The 21,878-nt window shown below is 46.2% G+C and overlaps 1 protein-coding gene across 1 annotated transcript in view; it reads right to left on the reverse strand.

Moving 5' to 3' along the window:
• PKD2 (polycystin 2, transient receptor potential cation channel) overlaps positions 1-19,340 on the reverse strand; it is a 60,494-nt gene extending 41,154 nt beyond the window's left edge. The window contains 4 exon segments of the mRNA XM_040418095.1: positions 2,242-2,492; positions 3,359-3,492; positions 11,708-11,821; positions 18,642-19,340. Of these exon segments, the coding sequence (XP_040274029.1) occupies positions 2,242-2,492; positions 3,359-3,492; positions 11,708-11,821; positions 18,642-19,149 (1,007 nt within the window). The 5' untranslated portion in view covers positions 19,150-19,340.
• Between the last annotated feature and the right edge of the window lie 2,538 nt (positions 19,341-21,878).

Here is a 21,878-nt window from a genome sequence, read left to right on the forward strand (position 1 = left end):
GCAAGCTGCTGACAAGAATAGGACATGTTCTATCTTTTGCGTAGCTGCGGACCTGAAGATCGGGGCCGCGGACCGCAAATGCGGATGCTGACAGCACACTGTGTGCTGTCCGCATCCATTCCGTCCCCATAGAAAATGAATGGGTCCGCACCCGTTCCGCAAAATTGCGGAACGAATGCGGACGTGTGAATGGAGCCTTAACATTGTCATCCACAGCACCCTGCCCCTTTATGGTTCAATTTGTTTTTATTGAAAACCATATACATTTGAAAATATGCAGTATGAGCTAGTTACATTTGAGTATATGTATTTTGTGGGCATTACAATAGTACATATCAAGTCAGTAAGCACCCTGCCCCTTTAAAAGCAATCTGTCACCAGGATGATGGCTATTGAAGTAAAGCCTTAGCCTAATAGCACGTAGTACCTTATTTCCAGATGTGCCTTTGTTTCAGCAATAGATGTTTTCCATCTTCTGAAAATCCAGTTTATTGGGTATGCAAATGAGCCAGTAAGGTGCCCAGAGGGGCGTCACTCTTGCTGGAAGGAGCCCAGGCACGCCTCCTGCTAGTGCCCAAGCCCGCCCTCATGCTGGGAGCAGGGAAAAAGGGGGCAGAGTTATGGCTTGAATTAGGGCTGCAGTAAACGATTATTTTAGTAATAGAGTATTCTACTGATTATTTTTTACAATTAATCGAGTACTCTAATAAGAAAAAAAATGAATAAATAGACTGTTTCCTTTATAAAAACTCATCAGACCCCCTGCCTTCAGTCCCCAACACCCTTCGTTCCCCCCTGTGCGAAATCCAAGTGCATCAGTTCCCCCCCCCCCCGTGCCATCAGCTCCACTATCCCCCAGTGCCTTCAGATCTTCCCTGTGCTATCGGCTTGCCCCCCTAAGTAGTGCCACCAGCGTGCCCCCCTAAGTGCCAGTACTTACCTTTCCTGTAGGGGCGCCGCTCCATAACTCCTCCGTCTTCTTCTCCCCGCGCTGCATTGTAGTCCTGACGTCACACAGCGTCGGGTCATAGTGCACATATGCGTGCACTATGTCCTGATGATGTGTCAGGGCTGAAAGTGCTGCGCGGTGAGGGCCGGCGGGTGAGCACGAAGCCGTAAGTAATAGCAAGTGCCTCACTCCTGCTCCATGGTCACATGAGACAAACGAATCCTCGATGCAAAAAATTTACATCGAGGATTTTTTTTGTGTCGAATTACTCAATTCAATCGAGTAATCGTTTCAGCCCTAGCCTGAATGTGATGTAGGAAGGGTGAGTGGACACATTGTGGCAGGAGGCGTGCCTGGGCTCCTTCCTGCAAGAGTGACGCCCCTCCGGGCACCTTACTGGCTCATTTGCATATCAAATAAACTGGATTTTCAGAGGATAAAAAACATCTATTGCTGGAACAAAGGCACATCTTGAAATAAGGTACTAAGTACTATTAGGCCATGGCTTTACTTCAATAGCAATTATCCTTGTGACAGATTTCCTTAAAGCTCTCCTACAGCAGTGAAGATAAATGGCTGGGTTGTTATGGAAACCTGGTGTAAAACTGTGTATATGTGGAGACTAAGGGCCTGCGAGCTTCTATTGGCCGATAAGGGTCACGTGACCAGGCTTCTATTAGCTAATGCATTTTTTGGGAATCTCTCAGGAAGGGTACGCCATAGAGAGCTGAGATCCGGTCTAAAACCTTCCCGACACCTGATGTACCTGTGTGCCAAATTTCGTGTTTGTAAATGCAACGGTACGGATTCCTTTAGTGGACACACACACAAGCTTTATATATTAGATTTACTCTAAACAGGAAGACCGTATCCACCTTATTACACATATTGAACATAATTCTAATCATAACCAATCAATAAGCAATTTGTTCCATTATCAATCCAAATACTAAAAGCTTACGTCCTGCTATAATGTCATTTGTGACATAGCTCCATCTTCAAAGAGGACCTGTCAACACTGACAACAAACCAGTAAAAATGGTGCTTTCCTGATTCCTGGTCCCTTTTGTCTAACTCCTACCCACCTTTTTACCAGAACCGGCACCATTATTGTGGCACCTGATGTGGTAGATTAATACAGACAACAGGTGAGTCTCCACCATCATGTGTCCATGGTGCGTAAACCTGAACCGGTATGACACTGTCTATATAACCCTGTCATTCCATCTAGGAAACCTACCATACCGCGAGGCCGCAGTATTATAGAATTTTATTATGCAAGTTGTACATACGCAGTTCCATTGCGTAGTCCAAAGGGGGCAGTATCTTCATTCCTGGCTGAATACATATCGTAGCACTCTGTAATTTCATCCTTCAGATCTTCTGGGACTGAACAGGAGCCGTTCCTCACTTTCAGCTGACGCAGTCGAGGTAGTCCGAGCAGCAAATTCTCATAGTAGATAAAGCTTTGGTTTTCTGCTAGTGTCCTGTTGTTGTACCACATGTCCCAGTATAGGCCACCTACAAGAGGCTTCTCAGCAAACTGCAATATAAAGGGAAAAATAGTTAAGCAATTCTTAAAATTAATCCGTCCCACCTGTATGTAATTGGGGCTTTAGTGACCAAGAAATTTTTATTTGGTGGCAAATTAGCAGAAACCAGCAATTCTGCATGATAATTGTATAGTGAAGGTAGTTACGGACGCAGCGATACCAAATATATGGGGAGGATTTTTGAGATTTTTTTTTTTTTTCAAATAAAACTTCACTAAACTTTTTTCTACCACTTAGTGCCACAATGGGACTTTAATATGAGATCCTGGCATCCCTTCTATAACACACTGTACTGCTTATGCTGCTTAGGAGAAATGCAAAGTCTGGACGGATCCGTCTGACTAACTTTCACACTTAGATTTTTTTCGGAAATATAATGCAGACGGATCCGTTCTGAACGGATACCATCGTTTGCATTATAGGAGCGGATCCGTCTGTGCAGATACCAGACGGATCCGCTCCGAACGCAAGTGTGAAAGTAGCCTTAACCATTTAATAGTCCGACAAAGGGACTATAATAGGCGATCTTTTGATCGCTTCTAAAGTACATTGAACTATTCCTGTAGCGCAATGTAGTTTGCTGTCAGTGCTATACCGACATTCAAAAGCAGACTGCGCCTTCACTAGACCCGGGCCTGTCTGCACTGTGGGGTGCCAATGGGAGACAGGGGGAGTCCACCGCATGTAAGGGGCTTAAATTACCTGTAAAGGGTCCGCATACGTTGCCTGATCATTACACAACGCAATCGTTCTACACAAAACGTGTAACTTTTGATTCAGTTCATCTCAGAGGCAGTAAAACTATTATGAACTTATATCAGTGCTCACATTATCTCTTTACTATGCAATCTTTTACCTTCCAGAAGTCATCCATTGTCCTCAGGGTCTTGAAATTGGTCTTTTCAGTTTTTGACACAGGTGTATCCAGAAAAAGCTGGGTCATAACTTTAGTATAATAAAACATGCTGGAATTCACCATGCCATACGTTACTGCAAAAAACACAAAACAGATCAGTTTACAAGACAATAAGTAGCTTCCTAATATTTTAGAATAATATTTAATATGCCACCAATGGGTTATGGCCAGGCAAAATAAAATGGAAATTGAAAAGGGAGTCTGTCAGATAATTCACTAATCAGATGAATGCAATGATACCTTTCACTTAGTGATCCGATGTTTCATTCGGGACAAAAAGTACTTTTAACTCCTATGCAAATGAACTTTTAAGTGCATTGAGGGTGGACCCAACACACTCTGTGCACCTTTGCTCCTTCAAAATGTGAAACTAAACTAAGTGTTAAAAATTGCTTTCTGTTAAAAAAACAAAAAAAAATGTAGTTCCCCTACCAGGGACCCTCACTGCTTGTCACCATGGAGGAATAACATGGTGCAGTGGTGGCCTCGGGTGACGTGTAACCACTTTGCAGTGGGGGACCTTGCTACCATTTTGTGAAACCTATACAATGTTTCAAATCCTTTTTTAATAGTTGGGAGTAAAAAGTGCAATGTGCAGAGCCAAAAAAAGACAGAACTTCTCTTGTGCTGCACCCCTATCCAACTTGCGTGTATGGACACCGATTTATATTTTGGTGCCTGTGCTATTATAGCGTGATCGCAGGCTACTACTGTGAGGGTTTTCCATGACAAGGCACCCAAAACACACTACTTTATCAGCGTTCTTTTCTAGTTTATGTTCTCCATATTCCAGAGGGTACAAGGGACCTAGTCTGTACAGTCACATGGAGAAGACGTCTTACAGAAGTTTCTGCACCTGAACCTCAGTTCTATTCATGTTGAAAGGGTTTTCCGTGACTTTACTACTGATGACCTGTCCTTAGGATAGTGAATGAAAAGAGGCGACAAAGTGAATGATAAAGGCTACCATGTAGCCGAAACGTTGTTGTCTGGTTTTTATGGTACACTTTCTGTGAAGCTCGTCCAATAAAGAATGCACTGAAGATGCTGCTGTCGCCTCTTTTCGTTAGACTGCTGAGGATCTGCGGTCGAGGCTCGGCTGTTGCGTTCCAGTGTGGTCACGATGTCCGTGAGTGCTGCTCTACACTTGCTATTTACACTGTCCTCAGGATAGGTCATCAGTAACCGATTGGTGGGGGTCTGACATCAGGGACCCCCACTGATCAGCTGTTTGAGAAGGCACCGATGCTCCTGTGAGTGCTGCAGCCTTCTCGCAGCTTACCAAGCACAGCGCTATACACTGTATAGTGGTTGTGCTTGGTATCTTGCTCAGCCCCTTTCATTTCTTTGGAGCTGAGCCACCTAGGCCACATGACCGATGAACTGGCCTAGGAAAAGCTGTGTGAATGCTGCGGCACTCACAGGAGCACTAGCGCCTTCTCAAAAAGCTGAGAGTCCCAGGTGTGGCACCACTACCAATTAGATACTGATTCATCTGAAGTCGCTTCGTTCAAAACTTCGGAATAATACTGTATGAAGATCTATCTTAAAATGCAGTATTAAAATGTACGGGCTCCGATGAGCCGAAACTTGAAACCGAACTCTGCTTCGATTCCGAGGTACTAGTCAGTATTATTCTGAGGTTTTGAACGAAGCGACTTTGGATGTAGCATCCGAAGCTCGCTTCGCTCAACACAAGTCATCAGTAGTAAAATCTCAGAAAACCCCTTTAATGAGATTGTTTTGGTGGCAGCCTGGCAGGCATAGGATGTCTGCAAGCCCCATTAAGATCAATAGAACGACTGTAGATTAGCAGTCCTGGCATTATTTGCTGTAACTATGCGTGCTGTGGGCCAGCTCCATACACAATAACATACTTCCATCTGACCATTCTGCATGGATAGTGCTCCAGGAGGTATGGGTATAGGCCCAGATAAGCATCCACACTACTCCTAGGACCACTACCAGGACCTTAACCACAAAGGTTACAACACTAAAAACTGTTAGGCCTAATTCACACAGTCAGTATTGGATCAGTGATGTCCATCAGTAATAGTGAGCCAAAACCAGGAGTAGATCGAAATGTCTTTCCATTATACCTCATCCCTGTGTAGGCTTTGGTTTTGGCTCATGATCACTGATGGAGATCACCGATTGCGTCCCATCTTTGGTACTGAATACTCAGAAAGGAGACTGCCTAGAGAAAAGCCTTATCCTGCCACTCCCGCTCAAAGCCGACCTTCCTGTACAACTTATTTGTGGACTTTGTTTCGCTAACCAGCTCAGCGGGAGAGCACGGAGCACCAGAGAGTGACCAGCGCTCTTCCTGGGGGCAGCACATTCTTCTTACCAGTATGTCAGATGAAGCAGAGTTGTTGCTGTCATTTAACTCTTTGATACTGCATTATATGTGCCCCAGAAGGATACTATGTAAAACACACTGATAACATATGGCTGAAGAGAGCACGAATTCCAAGCATGCCACGTGGCAGGCTACATCCATACAATAAATATACAACTGACTGACTAACGAGACAATAATTTAGTGTTCTTAAAAGGGGTTCTCCGGGAATTAAGAAAATTTAAATACTTAAATATTACTTTATTATAAATATATTCCCAAATACATTTCATTAGCTAAAATGGTTCATTTTGTCTAGGGAGCAATCATTAGGAGAAATAAAATGGCCACCGTCCTATTAGTACACACAAAACCTGTCCTAATCACCCAGGAGAACAAGTTACTTCATAACACTGAGCTAAAGAGCTGCCTCATCCTCCTCTCTGCTCTGCTTGTCAGCGATTATGATCCTGAATACAGCAGCTGAAAAGATCTTCAGCTGAATCCCTGTAAGAATGGAGATCATGAGGAGAAGTATACAGGGAGTGCAGAATTATTAGGCAAGTTGTATTTTTAAGGATTAATTTTATTATTGAACTACAACCATGTTCTCAATGAACCCAAAAAACTCATTAATAACAAAGCTGAATATTTTTGGAAGTAGTTTTTAGTTTGTTTTTAGTTTTAGCTATTTTAGGGGGATATCTGTGTGTGCAGGTGACTATTACTGTGCATAATTATTAGGCAGCTTAACAAAAAACAAATATATACCCATTTCAATTATTTATTTTTACCAGTGAAACCAATATAACATCTCAACATTCACAAATATACATTTCTGACATTCAAAAACAAAACAAAAACAAATCAGTGACCAATATAGCCACCTTTCTTTGCAAGGACACTCAAAAGCCTGCTATCCATGGATTCTGTCAGTGTTTTGATCATGTTTTTCTTGAAGGATGCAGACTTCTTCCTGTACCACTGCTTGAAGAAGGTGTCTTCCAGAAACTGGCAGTAGGACTGGGAGTTGAGCTTGACTCCATCCTCAACCCGAAAAGGCCCCACAAGCTCATCTTTGATGATACCAGCCCAAACCAGTACTCCACCTCCACCTTGCTGGCGTCTGAGTCGGACTGGAGCTCTCTGCCCTTTACCAATCCAGCCACGGGCCCATCCATCTGGCCCATCAAGACTCACTCTCATTTCATCAGTCCATAAAACCTTAGAAAAATCAGTCTTGAGATATTTCTTGGCCCAGTGTTGATATTTCAGCTTGTGTGTCTTGTTCAGTGGTGGTCGTCTTTCAGCCTTTCTTACCTTGGCCATGTCTCTGAGTATTGCACACCTTGTGCTTTTGGGCACTCCAGTGATGTTGCAGCTCTGAAATATGGCCAAACTGGTGGCAAGTGGCATCTCGGCAGCTGCACGCTTGACTTTTCTCAGTTCATGGGCAGTTATTTTGCGCCTTGGTTTTTCCACACGCTTCTTGCGACCCTGTTGACTATTTTGAATAAAACGCTTGATTGTTCGATTATCACGCTTCAGAAGCTTTGCAATTTTAAGAGTGCTGCATCCCTCTGCAAGATATCTCACTATTTTTGACTTTTCTGAGCCTGTCAAGTCCTTCTTTTGACCCATTTTGCCAAAGGAAAGGAAGTTGCCTAATAATTATGCACACCTAATATAGGGTGTTGATGTCATTAGACCACACCCCTTCTCATTACAGAGATGCACATCACCTAATATGCTTAATTGGTAGTAGGCTTTCGAGCCTATACAGCTTGGAGTAAGACAACATGCATAAAGAGGATGATGTGGTCAAAATACTCATTTGCCTAATAATTCTGCACGCAGTGTAGAGAGGACGGACAGGACAGGCTGTGGTAATGGAGACTGCATACAAGAGCTGCTGCCCATTATCTACACCCCCACCTCCTCTCTGTACTTCATGTCTCCTAATGAACTCCATTCCTACAGAGATTTAGGTGAAGATCATATTAAACGGTATTAGGGATCATAATCCTTGACAAGTAAGAGAGAAAGATGGTGCAGCTCTTTAACTTGTCCTCCTGTGTAATTAGGACAGGTTTTGTGTGGACTAGTAGGACGGCGGCCATTTTATTTTTCCTAATGAATGCTCCCAGACAAACAAGCCATTACAACTAATGAAAGATATTTGGTAACATATTTATAATGAAGTAATATTTAAGTATTCTCATTTTCTTAATTTCTGGAGAACCCCTTTAAAATATGAAAGCTGTGCAGCGAGTCATAAATCAACCCCGTTGTAGTATGCATTTTACTTTGGAATGAAGTTAAATGGGGCATCCGACAATAATAGGTTTATTTTATGTACATTCCATTTTCTTCTCTGGTAGCGCCCCCTACTGTTTATCCTTCTTGCCCACCTCTTCCTGCATTCTGTAGTGGACTAACAAACTCATTAGCTTCCCTGCTCCCCTTCCGTCCCTTCAGTGATGTCATAGTCAAGCCAGTGACCCAGCCCAGATACCTTTAATTTATTCATCCATCCCTACTTCTAAATTCATGTATAGCTTTCTTTCTCTCTAGACAGTGGAGAATGAAAGGGGCTGGTCACAAAAAATATTCTACATCTGAATACTGTTGTAATTGCATGTAGTTCAAAATGTAGTACAGCCACCGAGTTATTCACTGAAATCTATCCGTATAGCGCCACCTACTGTTTGCTCTTTATCTAAATTCTCTGTCCAGCTCACTGAGGTTGACATACATGCTCAGTTCCATCCTTCAACCACAACCAGCTGCAAAGAAAGGACACACCCCCTGAGAGTGCACATCCCCTGAGCGGCCATCTTGATATAAATCTAGCAGAGCATTGAATGGGGAGATCTCTGGATCCATGTGAGGTACAGGGCTGGTTCTAGCTTTGTTACAAAGAGATTGGCATGTCCTGTATGATGTCTGATTAGAATTTTTTACATTACACATAGAATAACCCCTCTAAATTCGGAGGCATTGCATACTATAGTGCTATTTATTAGTGGAATCACTGGGGTTGTGTGTCCTAGGCAGGGGTGGAAGACAGGAGAATAGGATCTGGGAATGGTGGGGGCAGGGGTTAGAAATGGCTGTCTGCAATGCATTCCTGGGAGATGCAGGTTCTTGATAGTCACATGGGATGAGCCCACAGAAAGTTAAGAGACCAGAGCTACAGAGAGGTGAGTAAAGGCTCAGAGTTACACTAGAGAGCACTGTTTTTTACATTGATATACCGTATTTTTCGCCCCATAAGACGCACTTTTTTCACCCCAAAAGTGGGGGGAAAGTGCCCCTGCGTCTTATGGGGGGAATGCTGGCAATTTACATCGCAGTCTGCGATGCTGCAGCATCGCAGTCTGCAATGTATTAGTGAGGAGGGACTGTAGTAGGCGGGGAGAGCGGCGGGCAGTGCAGGGACTGTACTCTGGCCCCACCGCTCAGTATGTACTGTATTATACGTAGTGTTAATCATCATATCTAAACTAAATAATGATGATGCGCTTACCGATACACACATGTCACGCTCCTGTAGTAAGCACTAGCAGCTAGCAGGCAGGCCGGGCGGCCATAACTCGCGGAGGTCACGTGCCTGCTCCACCTACTTTATGAATGAAGCAGGCGGAGCAGGCACATGACCTCAGTGAGTTACGGCCGCCCAGCCTGCCTGCTAGCTGCTAGTGCTTACTACAGGAGCGTGACATGTGTACCGGTAAGTACGGTACACATGGGGAGCAGGGGGAGCGCAGTTTAGATATGATGATTAACACTATGTATACAGTACATACTGAGCGGCGGGGCCAGAGTACAGTGCCTGCACTGCCCGCTGCTCTCCCCGCCTACTACAGTCCCTTCCTAGGAATCTGTGAATGGGATAATGATGGGGGGGAGGGGGGGGGGTCTGTGGATGGCATTATGATGGAGGGGTCGTCTGTGGATTGGACTGTTTGGGGGGGGGGGGGGGGAATCTGTGGATGACACATATAGCAGTGTCGTCCACAGATCCCCCCCACCATCATAATGCCATCCACAGATCCCCCCCACCATCATAATGCCATCCACAGATCCCCCCCCCACCATCATAATGCCATCCACAGATCCCCCCCCCACCATCATAATGCCATCCACAGATCCCCCCACCATCATAATGCCATCCACACTCTCCCCCCCCCACCACCATAATGCCATCCACAGATCCCCCCCCCTCACCATCATAATGCCATCCACAGATCCCCCCCCCCACCATCATAATGCCATCCACAGATCCCCCCCCCACCATCATAATGCCATCCACAGATCCCCCCCCCCCCACCATCATCATAATGCCATCCACAGATCCCCCCCACCATCATAATGCCATCCACAGATCCCCCCCACCATCATAATGCCATCCACAGATCCCCCCCACCATCATAATGCCATCCACAGATCCCCCCCACCATCATAATGCCATCCACAGATCCCCCCCACCATCATAATGCCATCCACAGATCCCCCCCACCATCATAATGTCATTCACAGCTCCCCCCATAACAGTGCCATCCACAGATCCCCCACCCCATAACAGTGCATCATCCACAGATCCCCCATAATAGTGTCATGCACAGACCGCCATTAGTTTAAACCCACCAAAAGCACACCTTTTGGTTAAAAATATTTTTTTTCTTATTTTCCTCCTCAAAAACCTAGGTGCGTCTTATGGGCCGGTGCGTCTGATAGGGCGAAAAATACGGTAGTTAAGGGTACTTTCACACTAGCGTTTTTCTTTTCCGGAACGAACTCATCAGGCATATCCCCATGCATTCTGAATGGAGAGCATTCCGTTCAGGATCCATCACTTCAGTCGTTTTGACTGATCAGGACAGAGATAAAACCGCAGCATGCTACGGTTTTATCTCCGGCCAAAAAAAACTGAACACTTTCCTGAATGCCGGCATTTTTTCCCGTAGTAATGTATTAGTGCCGGATCCGGCATTCAATATACCGCAATGCCGGATCCGTCCTACCGGTAAAAAAAAAAATTAAAAAATGAATGCCAGATCCGTTTTTCCGGATGACACTGGAAAGACGGATCCGGCATTTAAATGCATTTGTAAGACGGATCAGGATCCTGATCAGTCTTACAAATGCCATTACGTTTTGCCGGAACTGCTTGCCGGATTACTCTGCTGCAAGTGTGAAAGTACCCTAAAATAATGGTGTGCATTACTCCAGTTGTTTTTATAATTTGTGGGATAACCTCTTTAACAAACTTGTCATTACCAAAAATACAAATGAAAGTAGACTACAAACAGAAAGCACATGGCTCCAACACAGATTTGTCACAAAATATAAAAAATAAAATGAGGGACTCGATGAAAGACAATGGGGTCTTTGGTGTCCATTGTGTGACGAATCTGTCACAGTTTAATTTCTTATTTTCTGCTCTTATGACGGAACAGAAAAATGGAATATCCAATGAAGATGTAAAATCAGCCTAAAGCCTCATGCACACGACCGTATTTTGTTTCCGTGTCCGTTCCGCTTTTTTTTGCGGATAGGATGCGGACCCATCCATTTCAATGGGTCTGCAAAAAACGCGGACAGCACACCGTGTGCTGTCCGCATCAGTATGTCCGTTCCGTTGCTCCGCAAAAAAAATAGTGCATGTCCTATTTTTTTCTAGTTTGTGGACAAGGATATGCATCATTACAATGGATCCGCAAAAAAAAAAAAAAACAACGGATGCCATACGAAACGTCATCCGGTTTTTTTGAGGATCCGCAATTTGCGGACCACAAAACACATACGGTCGTGTGCATGTAGCCTTACAGAGTAAAGTAGCTCCCCTAACTGCATTAGGAAGGCATTACAATACAAGAACCTTGCTTCCATTGCATTTATACGTGAGAATACCTGAATAATATAATAAATGGAAAAGTACTTACAAACACATAAAAGAAACAGAAACACAACATAAGTGGCCAGCTCTCGGAGGATGGTTTTTAAGTATTTTTCCCTTGTAGTTATTCGGTCTGCTGTATATCTTGTACCCCAAAGACCTGTAGAAAGATACAGAATAGATAAAATAAGTAATAAAAAAAAAAATAAGCAAAATCAAAAGAATTTATTTTCTTGTAAAGTTTTTATAGACTATAAAGAAAAGTGACCATGCATGTGCAGCTACTATAGGACAGATGACATCTGAGGCCAACATTATGTGGTTAATAGACTAGTTAGATCTCGGAAGCTTACAGATGCTTCCTCCAGGGGTTAGTGATCCAGCTACTCAAGGTAGAGCATCAAATTCCTCCTTGCAATGTATGTGAAGCGGCTGAGGGTAATAATATATGTGGCTTTAAAGCTTTCCGCTATGACAACATTTCCGTTAACATACCAGCGGTACACAGTCCACTGACAGATGCCTGGAGCTCATTACTCACAGCAGAAAAACTGGCTCTCCAGCGCCACCTACCCTGTAAGTGAGGCACAGCACAGAAAATGTTCTTGGCTTTCTGGAATGTGACCACATAATGGAAAAGAACTGCACAGCGCTCACTGGCAGCCATATTATTGAGGGGAGATGGAAAGTCTGTGTAACACTGCAAGACAACGTACTGACCACAATGCCAAGCATCACTCCGTTACAGCAGCCCAGAACGTAAAGCAAGAAAAAAAACACAGTGCAGCACAAGATACTGCCCCAGCAGAACCAGATACCACAGTGCAGCACAAGATACTGCCCCAGCAGAACCAAATACCACAGTGCAGCACAATATACTGCCCCAGCAGAACCAAATACCACAGGACAGCACAAGATACTGCCCCAGCAGAACCAGATACCACAGTGCAGCACAAGATACTGCCCCAGCAGAACCAGATACCACAGTGCAGCACAATATACTGCCCCAGCAGAACCAGATACCACAGTGCAGCACAAGATACTGCCCCAGCAGAACCAAATACCACAGTGCAGCACAATATACTGCCCCAGCAGAACCAAATACCACAGGACAGCACAATATACTGCCCCAGCAGAACCAGATACCACAGTGCAGCACAAGATACTGCCCCAGCAGAACCAGATACCACAGTGCAGCACAATATACTGCCCCAGCAGAACCAGATACCACAGTGCAGCACAAGATACTGCCCCAGCAGAACCAGATACCACAGTGCAGCACAAGATACTGCCCCAGCAGAACCAAATACCACAGTACAGCACAATATACTGCCCCAGCAGAACCAAATACCACAGTGCAGCACAATATACTGCCCCAGCAGAACCAAATACCACAGTGCAGCACAATATACTGCCCCAGCAGAACCAGATACCACAGTGCAGCACAAGATACTGCCCCAGCAGAACCAGATACCACAGGGCAGCACAATATACTGCCCCAGCAGAACCAAATACCACAGTGCAGCACAATATACTGCCCCAGCAGAACCAAATACCACAGTGCAGCACAATATACTGCCACAGCAAAACCAAATACCACAGTGCAGCACAATATACTGCCCCAGCAGAACCTAATACCACAGTGCAGCACAATATACTGCCCCAGAAGCTGTCCCTCTATGGCGGTCATCAACAGCTGCCACCTTCCGTCCTCCTTTTCACTCTCCAGTTTTCTCTAAGATATGGAGCAGGGGCTTAGAAGGTGAGATGCGGGCCACAGCACCAAGCCAGCCCTACCTTCAGCATGCTGTCCGGTCTGCCCCTATAGTGCCCCCAGTTATATGCTACCCAAGCGATCAAGGAAACCATCCGCTGTGCAGGCCACAGGCCTCTTCCAGCCTACAGCTTGTGACGTGTGTCCCTGCGACACTTGTACACGGCCTCATATAGTGGCCTATGAGGGTGAACGTCAGGGCAGGGCTTTCATATCCTACCACAGTATTCAATTAGGACAACCATACCATTGAATTCAGGAGGACACTTGTGGATCCCGGCCAGGTACCTGATTCTTCCAGCATGAAATCATTATGTACTCCACCAGCGAGGAGAATTTCCCTGTAGGGTCTATGACCAGTCCGTAGTGCCAACAGATAGCATTACCTAAATGTATGCCACAACACTGGAGGGGATTTACAATCTGATTTGCACAGTCTTCTGTAGGAAAAAGTTGGCAAGTTTTGGTGCACGCCATTTTTGCCCAAAAATGTATGACATTTTATACCGCTCTCAATATTCCTGAAAAGTGGGTGTGGTTAGCTGTATTAATTACATGTATGGCGGAAATATTAACCACGACTTTTTTTTAAAAGATACAATTTCACCCCACTAGGGGTGTGGATTTTTGTTAAAATGTTATCTGTAAAGATAAAGTCATCAAACAGGACGAGATATCTGATAATGGACACCAACTACCGCAACAAAGGCTCAGGAAAAACTGAACACGGCATGGGGTCATGCCAACCTGTCCTGGGTGCAAGCGAGGGCACAGAGCCAGCTCACTGGTGTTTGGGAATTATTGTGCAACTTGCCAGCCATGTGCAGCTTTAAGAGGGGGTGGCGAGGCCAGGAGGAACAGTATTATTAGGCTACATGCACACGACCGTTGTGTGTTTTGCAGTCCACAATTTGCAGAATGGCACGGACAGCCATTAATATAACTGCCTATTCTTGTCCGCAAATGCGGACAAGAATAGGACAGGTTATATTTCTTTTGCAGGGCCACGGACGGAGCAACGGATGCGGACACCACACGGAGTGCTGTCCGCATCTTTTGCGGCCCCATTGAAGTGAATGGGTCCGCATCCGAGCTGCAAAAACTGCGGCTCGGATGCGGACCAAAACAACGGCCGTGTGCATGAGGCCTTAGCTGTACACTACGGCCTCTTTCACACGGGCGTTGCGGAAAAATGTGCGGGTGCGTTGCGGGAACACCCGCGATTTTTCCGCGCGAGTGCAAAACCGCGCATGTTTGGTACCCAAACCCGAACTTCTTAACAGAAGTTCGGGCTTGGGATCGGTGTTCTGTAAATAGTATTATTTTCCCTTATAACATGGTTATAAGGGAAAATAATAGCATTCTGAATAAGGAATGCAAAGTAAAATAGCGCTGGAGGGGTTAAAAAAAAATAAAAAATCATTTAACTCACCTTAATCCACTTGCTCGCGTAGCCCGGCATCTCCTTGTGTCTGCTTTGTTGAAGGACCTGTGATGACGTCACTCCGGTCATCACATGGTACGTCACATGATCTTTTACCATGGTGAATCACCATGGTAAAAGATCATGTGACGTACCATGTGATGACCGGAGTGACGTCATCACAGGTCCTTCAGCAAAGCAGACACAAGGAGATGCCGGGCTACGCGAGCAAGTGGATTAAGGTGAGTTAAATGATTTTTTTTTTTTTTTTAACCCCTCCAGCGCTATTTGCTTTGCATTCTGTATTCAGAATGCTATTATTTTCCCTTATAACCATGTTATAAGGGAAAATAATACAGATCGGGTCTCCATCCCGATCGTCTCTACTAGCAACCGTGCGTGAAAATCGCACCGCATCCGCACTTGCTTGCGGATGCTTGCAATTTTCACGCAACCCCATTCATTTCTATGGGGCCTGCGTTACGTGAAAAACGCACAAAGAGGAGCATGCTGCGATTTTCACGCAACGCACAAGTGATGCGTGAAATCACCGCTCATGTGAACAGCCCATAGAAATGAATGGGTCGTGATTCAGTGCGAGTGCAATGCGTTCACCTCCCGCATTGCACCCGCGCGGAAAACTCGCCCGTGTGAAAGGGGCCTACATCTTCTTGCATGCAGTAGCTGGTCAGAAAAACATGTCGTCTCTCCATCCATCTGGCAAGTGCTCAGTTATTTTGGCCGGAGATAAAACCGTAGCATGCTGCGGTATTATGTCCGTCCTGAAAAGTCAAAAAGACCGAACTGAAGACATCCTGATGCATCCTGAACGGATTGCTCTCCATTCAGAATGCATGGGGATAAAAACTGATAAGTTACTTTCCGGTATTGAGCCCCTAGGACGGAACTCAGTGTCGGAAAAGAATAACGCTAGTGTGAAAGTACCCTTAGGCTGGGTTCACACGGGCAAGATTTTTGCGCGGTTGCAATGCGTGAGGTGAACGCATTGCACCCGCACTGAATCCGGACCCATTCATTTCTATGGGGCTGTGCACATGAGCGGTGATTTTCACGCATCACTTGTGTGTTGCGTGAGAAAACGCACAATATAGAGCATTCTGCGATTTTCACGCAACGCAGGCCCCATAGAGTGAATGTGGCTGCGTGAAAATCGCAAGCATCCGCAAGCAAGTGCGGATGCGGTGCGATTTTCACGCATGGTTGCTAAGATGAAAGTCTATCACTGTATTATTTTCCCTTATAACATGGTTATAAGAGAAAATAATAGCATTCTTTAATACAGAATGCTTAGTAGAGTTAATTGAGGGTTAAAAAAAATAAAAAATTAAAGGGGTTCTGCATTTTCATTTAACTGATGATCTATCCTCTGGATAGATCATCAGCTTCTGATCGGCGGGGTCCGACACATTCAAGTGAACAGAGCTTTAGCCCCGCCCATGCTAGTTGATACTAGTCGTGACGTCAGTGGGCCGGCGGTAAACAGTGAGAAGGCCGCGGCGCTGCTGGGAGCGCCGCTGCCTTCTCAAACAGCGGATCGGCGGGGGTCCCGGGTGTCGGACTCCCACCGATCAGAAGCTGATGATCTATCCAGAGGATAGATCATCAGTTAAATGAAAGTGCAGAACCCCTTTAACTCACCTCCTCCAATTTATTGCGTCAAAGGACCTGTGGTGACGTCACTGTGCTCATCACATGATACATCACATGATCCATCACCATGGTGATGGACCATGTGATGAGCTCAGTGACGTCACCACAGGTCCTTTGTCAGGTCCTGAAGAAAGAACAGGAGACCGGTGTTCCGTGAAATTATGGTACCTGTTAAAATCTGGTAGCCTCGTCACTTCCGGTAGTGACATAGGCGCACCGGAAGCTTCAAAAGGAGTTGTGATCTTAGAGGCCCGGCACCTGATTGGCTGAAAAGAAGGCGTGTTGGCGCCTGCGCACAACCAACCTGGGTACCGTCATTTTACATGCTGCACCTGTGAACGCGCACAGGGAGGGAGAGTACCTATGATTTACGGGCTTCACAAGCACGAGCTGTAATATTTCAGTACCCTGTCTGCTTCACAAGGCAATCTGGTTCACGCATGCGCGGTGGCCCGTAAATTAAAAGTACCCTCCCTCCCTGTGCGCGTTCACAGGCGCTGCATGTAAAATGACGGTACCCAGGTTGGTTGTGCGCAGGCACCAACACGCCTTCTTTTCAGCCAATCAGGTGCCGGGCTCTAAGATCACACCTCCTTTTGAAGCTTCCGGTGCACCTACGTCACTACCGGAAGTGACGAGGCTACCAGATTTTAACAGGTACCATAATTTCACAGAACACCGGCAGCTACGCGATCAATTGGAGGAGGCGAGTTTATTTATTTAACCCTCAATTGACCACCTACTAAGCATTCTGTAATAAAGAATGCTATTATTTTCCCTTATAACCAGGTTATAAAGGGAAAATAATAAAATCTACAGAATACTGATCCCAAACCCGAACTTCTGTGAAGAAGTCCGGGTTCGGGTCTGGATACCAAACATGCCGCATCTGCGGAGCGCGGCCCCGAACTTCCGGTCCGCAGCTCCGGGAAGAAATAGAACATGTCCTATTAGGCATTTCTATGGGGGTGCCGGCCGAGTGTATTGCGGATCCGCAATACACTACGGACATGTGAATGGAGCCTTACACTACAAACATTCCTTCAAACACGTGTTCTCGATAATCTGCCCATCTTAAGGCGCCACAGATCACAAGCGCTTGTTCATCGGGGGAAATCATTGTCGGTGTGGACACCTCAATCTTCCTTTCCGGGGAGTGGATGGCGCTGTGTGATCTGCTGCCCACAAACAATGCGGCTCGTCCTCGTACTGTGTGGCGGTAAGGCCTCTGCACATAAACTGGATGGTTTTTCCGGGCGGGTGCAATGTGTTTTGATGCGTTTTTCACGCGTGTGATAAAAAAAACGGAAGGTTTACAAACATCATCTCTTAGCAACCATCAATAAAAACGCATCCCATCCGGATACAATGCGTTCTTCCCTGAAGGCCATTCACTTCTATGGGGCCAGGGCTGCGTGAAAAAACTAAGAATATAAGACATCCTGCGATCTCAACGCAGAAAAGATGGGTGAAAAAAACGTGTCTCATGCACACAGACCCGTTGAAATGAATGGATCAGGATTTATGGTAACAATAAAAACTAAAAAAATAAAATAAATAAAAGTAAAGCCCTCACACAGCATAAAGTTATGGTTGTATATGGTGAGGCAAAGAGCAAAAAACAAACATAATAAAAACGACATAAATGTGCTCTTACCGTAACGGTACTAACCCAGAAAATAAGGCTGCCATGTCATGTTTTAGCATACCGTTAACGCCATAAAAACCCAAAAACCATGGCGGTGATATTGTTGTTGTTTTTTTCCACCCCACAAAGAACTTTTTTCCCCCCGTTTTCCAATACAAGCCACGGTAAATAGTGTGTTTTAAGTTCGGCGTCTAAAGTTCAGGTTTGCGTTATTTAGAATCCATAACGCGATTCTTCGATAACCCGAACTTTAGATGCCGAACTTAAAACACAAGTTCGCTCAACACTAATGGTAAACTAGAAAAAAATATATTAATACAGCTATGTGAATGGAAAATGAAAAAAAGTTCTATAGAGGAGGAACAGAACGGAAAGCTGGTCCAGTCTAGAAGGGGTTAAAGGACAGGCCCTCGCCAGATGTGCGCGCAGGAAATGCCATTGCTGTGGGCAGGTGCCAGGCTTACCTCTCACACAGTGCAGGACTCTGCCAACTCCCTGCAGCTCCGGGGGCTGCTCCGTGCCCTGGCCAGCTCTGCCCCCTCCAGCATCGCCCCTTCTTCTGCGGCCCCTCTGGCCCTGGGGATTGATGAGGGTGATACCCCCCCAGCCCTGTGCTGCCCCCGCCTACTGGAGGGACACCAGGGAGGAAGACCTCCTGCCCGCTCCAGAGGGGTGCCACTCCACGTCCATCTCCACCACCATGCCCTCCTCTCCGTCCTCTTCCTCCTCCATCCCGTCTTCCTCAGCCTCGAAGCCCGCGTTATCCCGGCTCCACGCCTGACGGGAGCAGGAAGAGAGCGGTGACGGGGTGGATCCACCAGGGGGCAGCCCTGCTGCTGCTGGGGGCAGGGTATCCATTTCCAGCATAGCTGGCACTGCCTTCCTGTCGTCTCCCTCCGGCTGAGGCTTCACTCTGCTGGGGTTCACCATGCTGCACGGGAGCCTCTCGCTGCTCTCAGCCGCAGCAGCCATTTTGCTCTTCGGGGTCTCTTTTCCGCTGCTTCCCTCGGCGTATCTCCGCCCTCCGTCCGTTATCCGGGGGCAGGAGAGGGCTGCGCTCCCGCCGTCACTGCCGCAGCTCCTGGACACGAGCTCGTTAACCCCTCCGTAGCCGGCGGGGAATTCGCCCCCCACATGGCAGCCCCGGAGGAATGTTTGTGAGTCTGGTCTCCAGGCAACAACAGGGCAAATACAGCCCCCCCCTAGTGGGGGGAGGGCAGCTGATAAGTAACCGTTTACCTCAGCTTCCTTCTCTCCTGGGGGTTTGCCTTGTATATAACAAGAATAAACCTACCTCCATCCAGTTACAAAGACAAAAAAAAAAGTCATGCCAAGTTTTCTTTTTCTTAAGGTTTTTTATTTTTTTTCCAGGGCGTTTTCAATTTTTGAGAAGTCTGTGGGCATCATTCAGTGGGAGTAACTAGTGTTATGGGTCCCAGTGCAAGCTTTGGATCGCCCCCCGGCGGAATGCCGTGCGGGTAATCCGCTGCGTGAAAGAGAGCCAAGCCCCGCTCCGGACAGCAGAGACACTGAGCAGTAACATGACTGATAATGTTCTTTCTCCTCTCTGTGATCTTTATACTACAAAATCACAGTGAGATAAAGTAGTCACCGTGATTTTGTAGTAAAAAGATCAGAGAGGCAAAGAGCATTTATCAGTCATGTTACTGCTCCGTGTCTCTGCTGTCCGGAGCGGGGCTTGGCTGTCTTCATGCAGCGGATTAGGCTACTTTCACATTTGCGTTCGGAGCGGATCCGCCTGGTGTCTGCACAGACGGATCCGCTCCTATAATGCAAACGATGGGATCCGTTTAGAACGGATCCATCTGCATTATATTTCACCAAAAAATCTAAGTGTGAAAGTTAGTCAGACGGATCCGTCCTGACTTTGCATTGAAAGTCAATGGGGACCGGATCCGTTTGAAAATTGAGCCATATTGTGTCAACGTCAAACGGATCCGTCCCCATTGACTTACATTATAAGTCTGGACGGATCCGTTTGGCTCCGCACGGCCAGGCGGACACCCGAACGCTGTAAGCTTGCTTCTGCATCCCCTTATGTTTGAAGGGCGCTCTGACGGGGCCCGGCGTTCTCACTGTACTTCATGCCAAGCCCCGTTAGAGCGATCCCATTACATGTGAGTTCAGCGGGCCCCCTCCCCCCGCCGGGTGCCCAGTCGCGGTCGCACTCTCGGCGATCGTTACGCCCCTGGCATCATTCACACAAAGAGGCACATTTATCTAAGTTGTAGGTCAGATTTCTGCCATATAAAAATAGCAAATTTTTACACAAACGTCTGAAGTGTGTGACTTCGTTTTAAGAAAAGTGGTTGAGTTAGTAAAGAATTATGTCCTGGTAAAAATACAGATGTAATGAGTCAATACCGCTATTATCAAATAAAACACGCATTTGATGCTACACAAAATAGGGAATATTTTACCACAATAAAACACGAATTTATAGATTTCTGTCACCAACACATGACAACACGGGTGACCATTTCTCAAGTTTACAGGATAATAAGGAAGGGAATGGGGAAAATACAAAAATTTAAAAGTGAGTGTGGCGAAACCAACCTCGCCACAGTGTTTTGGAGGGGGCTGTTTACCAGCCTCCTGCCCCAGGATTATGGGCCCATATACTAAATTTGAAGGAGAAGACAGACCGGCCGCACAGCCTAATCTGTGGAACTGGTTTGGGCAGGGAAAGCCAAGCTTGCGGCCGGCCAAATGTGACTTCTATGGAATTCGGGAACCCCTGCTCGCATCTGGTGATTTTTGGATATGTTGTTCACCCAGATCAGAGCTATCCATGGATGTATACATTATGGGGGATATGTGGGGTTTTGGGGTGTTTTCTGTGTTTTGGGGAAGATATGTGTGTTTTCTGTCTGGGGTTGTGATTAAGTTAGCCCATTACGTTTGGTAATTGTATTTTGTTGATTGCGTCTTAGACAAAGCCAGTGTGTTAGTTAATTGCGTCTCAGACAATGCTCATTGTATTTTGTTGATTGCGTTACAGACAGAGGGAAGGGGGATTTTGTGTACAATTACTGGGAAGGTTTGAATACTGTAAATGCATGTGATTGGCTGTTTTTACAAATCCCTGTGGGTGGTAACCTTGTTGGAAGAGATGTATAATCAATGCTTGTGTGTTCAAATAAAGAGAGTTCCTGTTTTTATACCTTCATGAAGTTTTGGCTCATGTTTGGGGAATGGGATAACTACACTCTTGGGGATAGCTATATCACAATACTCCCCTGAGTATAAGCCCTTGTAAGAGCTTGTTCATGGTTCCTGCTCTCTGCATTTAGGAGAGGTTCACCCACTGGAGCCTTGTTGTAGGTCCAGGGTGGGTAGGAGACGGCGAGACCTCCACCAAGCTTCGGCGGTTCGTGGGGTCTGCAGTGCTGACGGTGTCAAGTGGAGTGCTTGGAGTCCTCTGGAAGCACTAGGAGCATCTGTCAACGGAGGTACCCGGTCAGGGTGCTAGGCGTTCCGTTACATTGGTCGCAAGCAGTGGGAATGGTGTCCTAGTGAGAGGAGAAGCAGGCTCGGAGACACCGTTCGTGGATTTTACAATTGAGGGCAACGCTAGTATCCGTACAGCGCCTCTGGCTACAGCAATATGGATGCCGTTGGTTCCTGCACAGCATTCCATGAGGAAGATCACCCGGATTACAGGGATGCCGAGCGGAAAG

Source organism: Bufo bufo, chromosome 2 (assembly GCF_905171765.1).
Source record: "Bufo bufo chromosome 2, aBufBuf1.1, whole genome shotgun sequence".
In the NCBI taxonomy this organism is placed as follows: domain Eukaryota; kingdom Metazoa; phylum Chordata; class Amphibia; order Anura; family Bufonidae; genus Bufo; species Bufo bufo.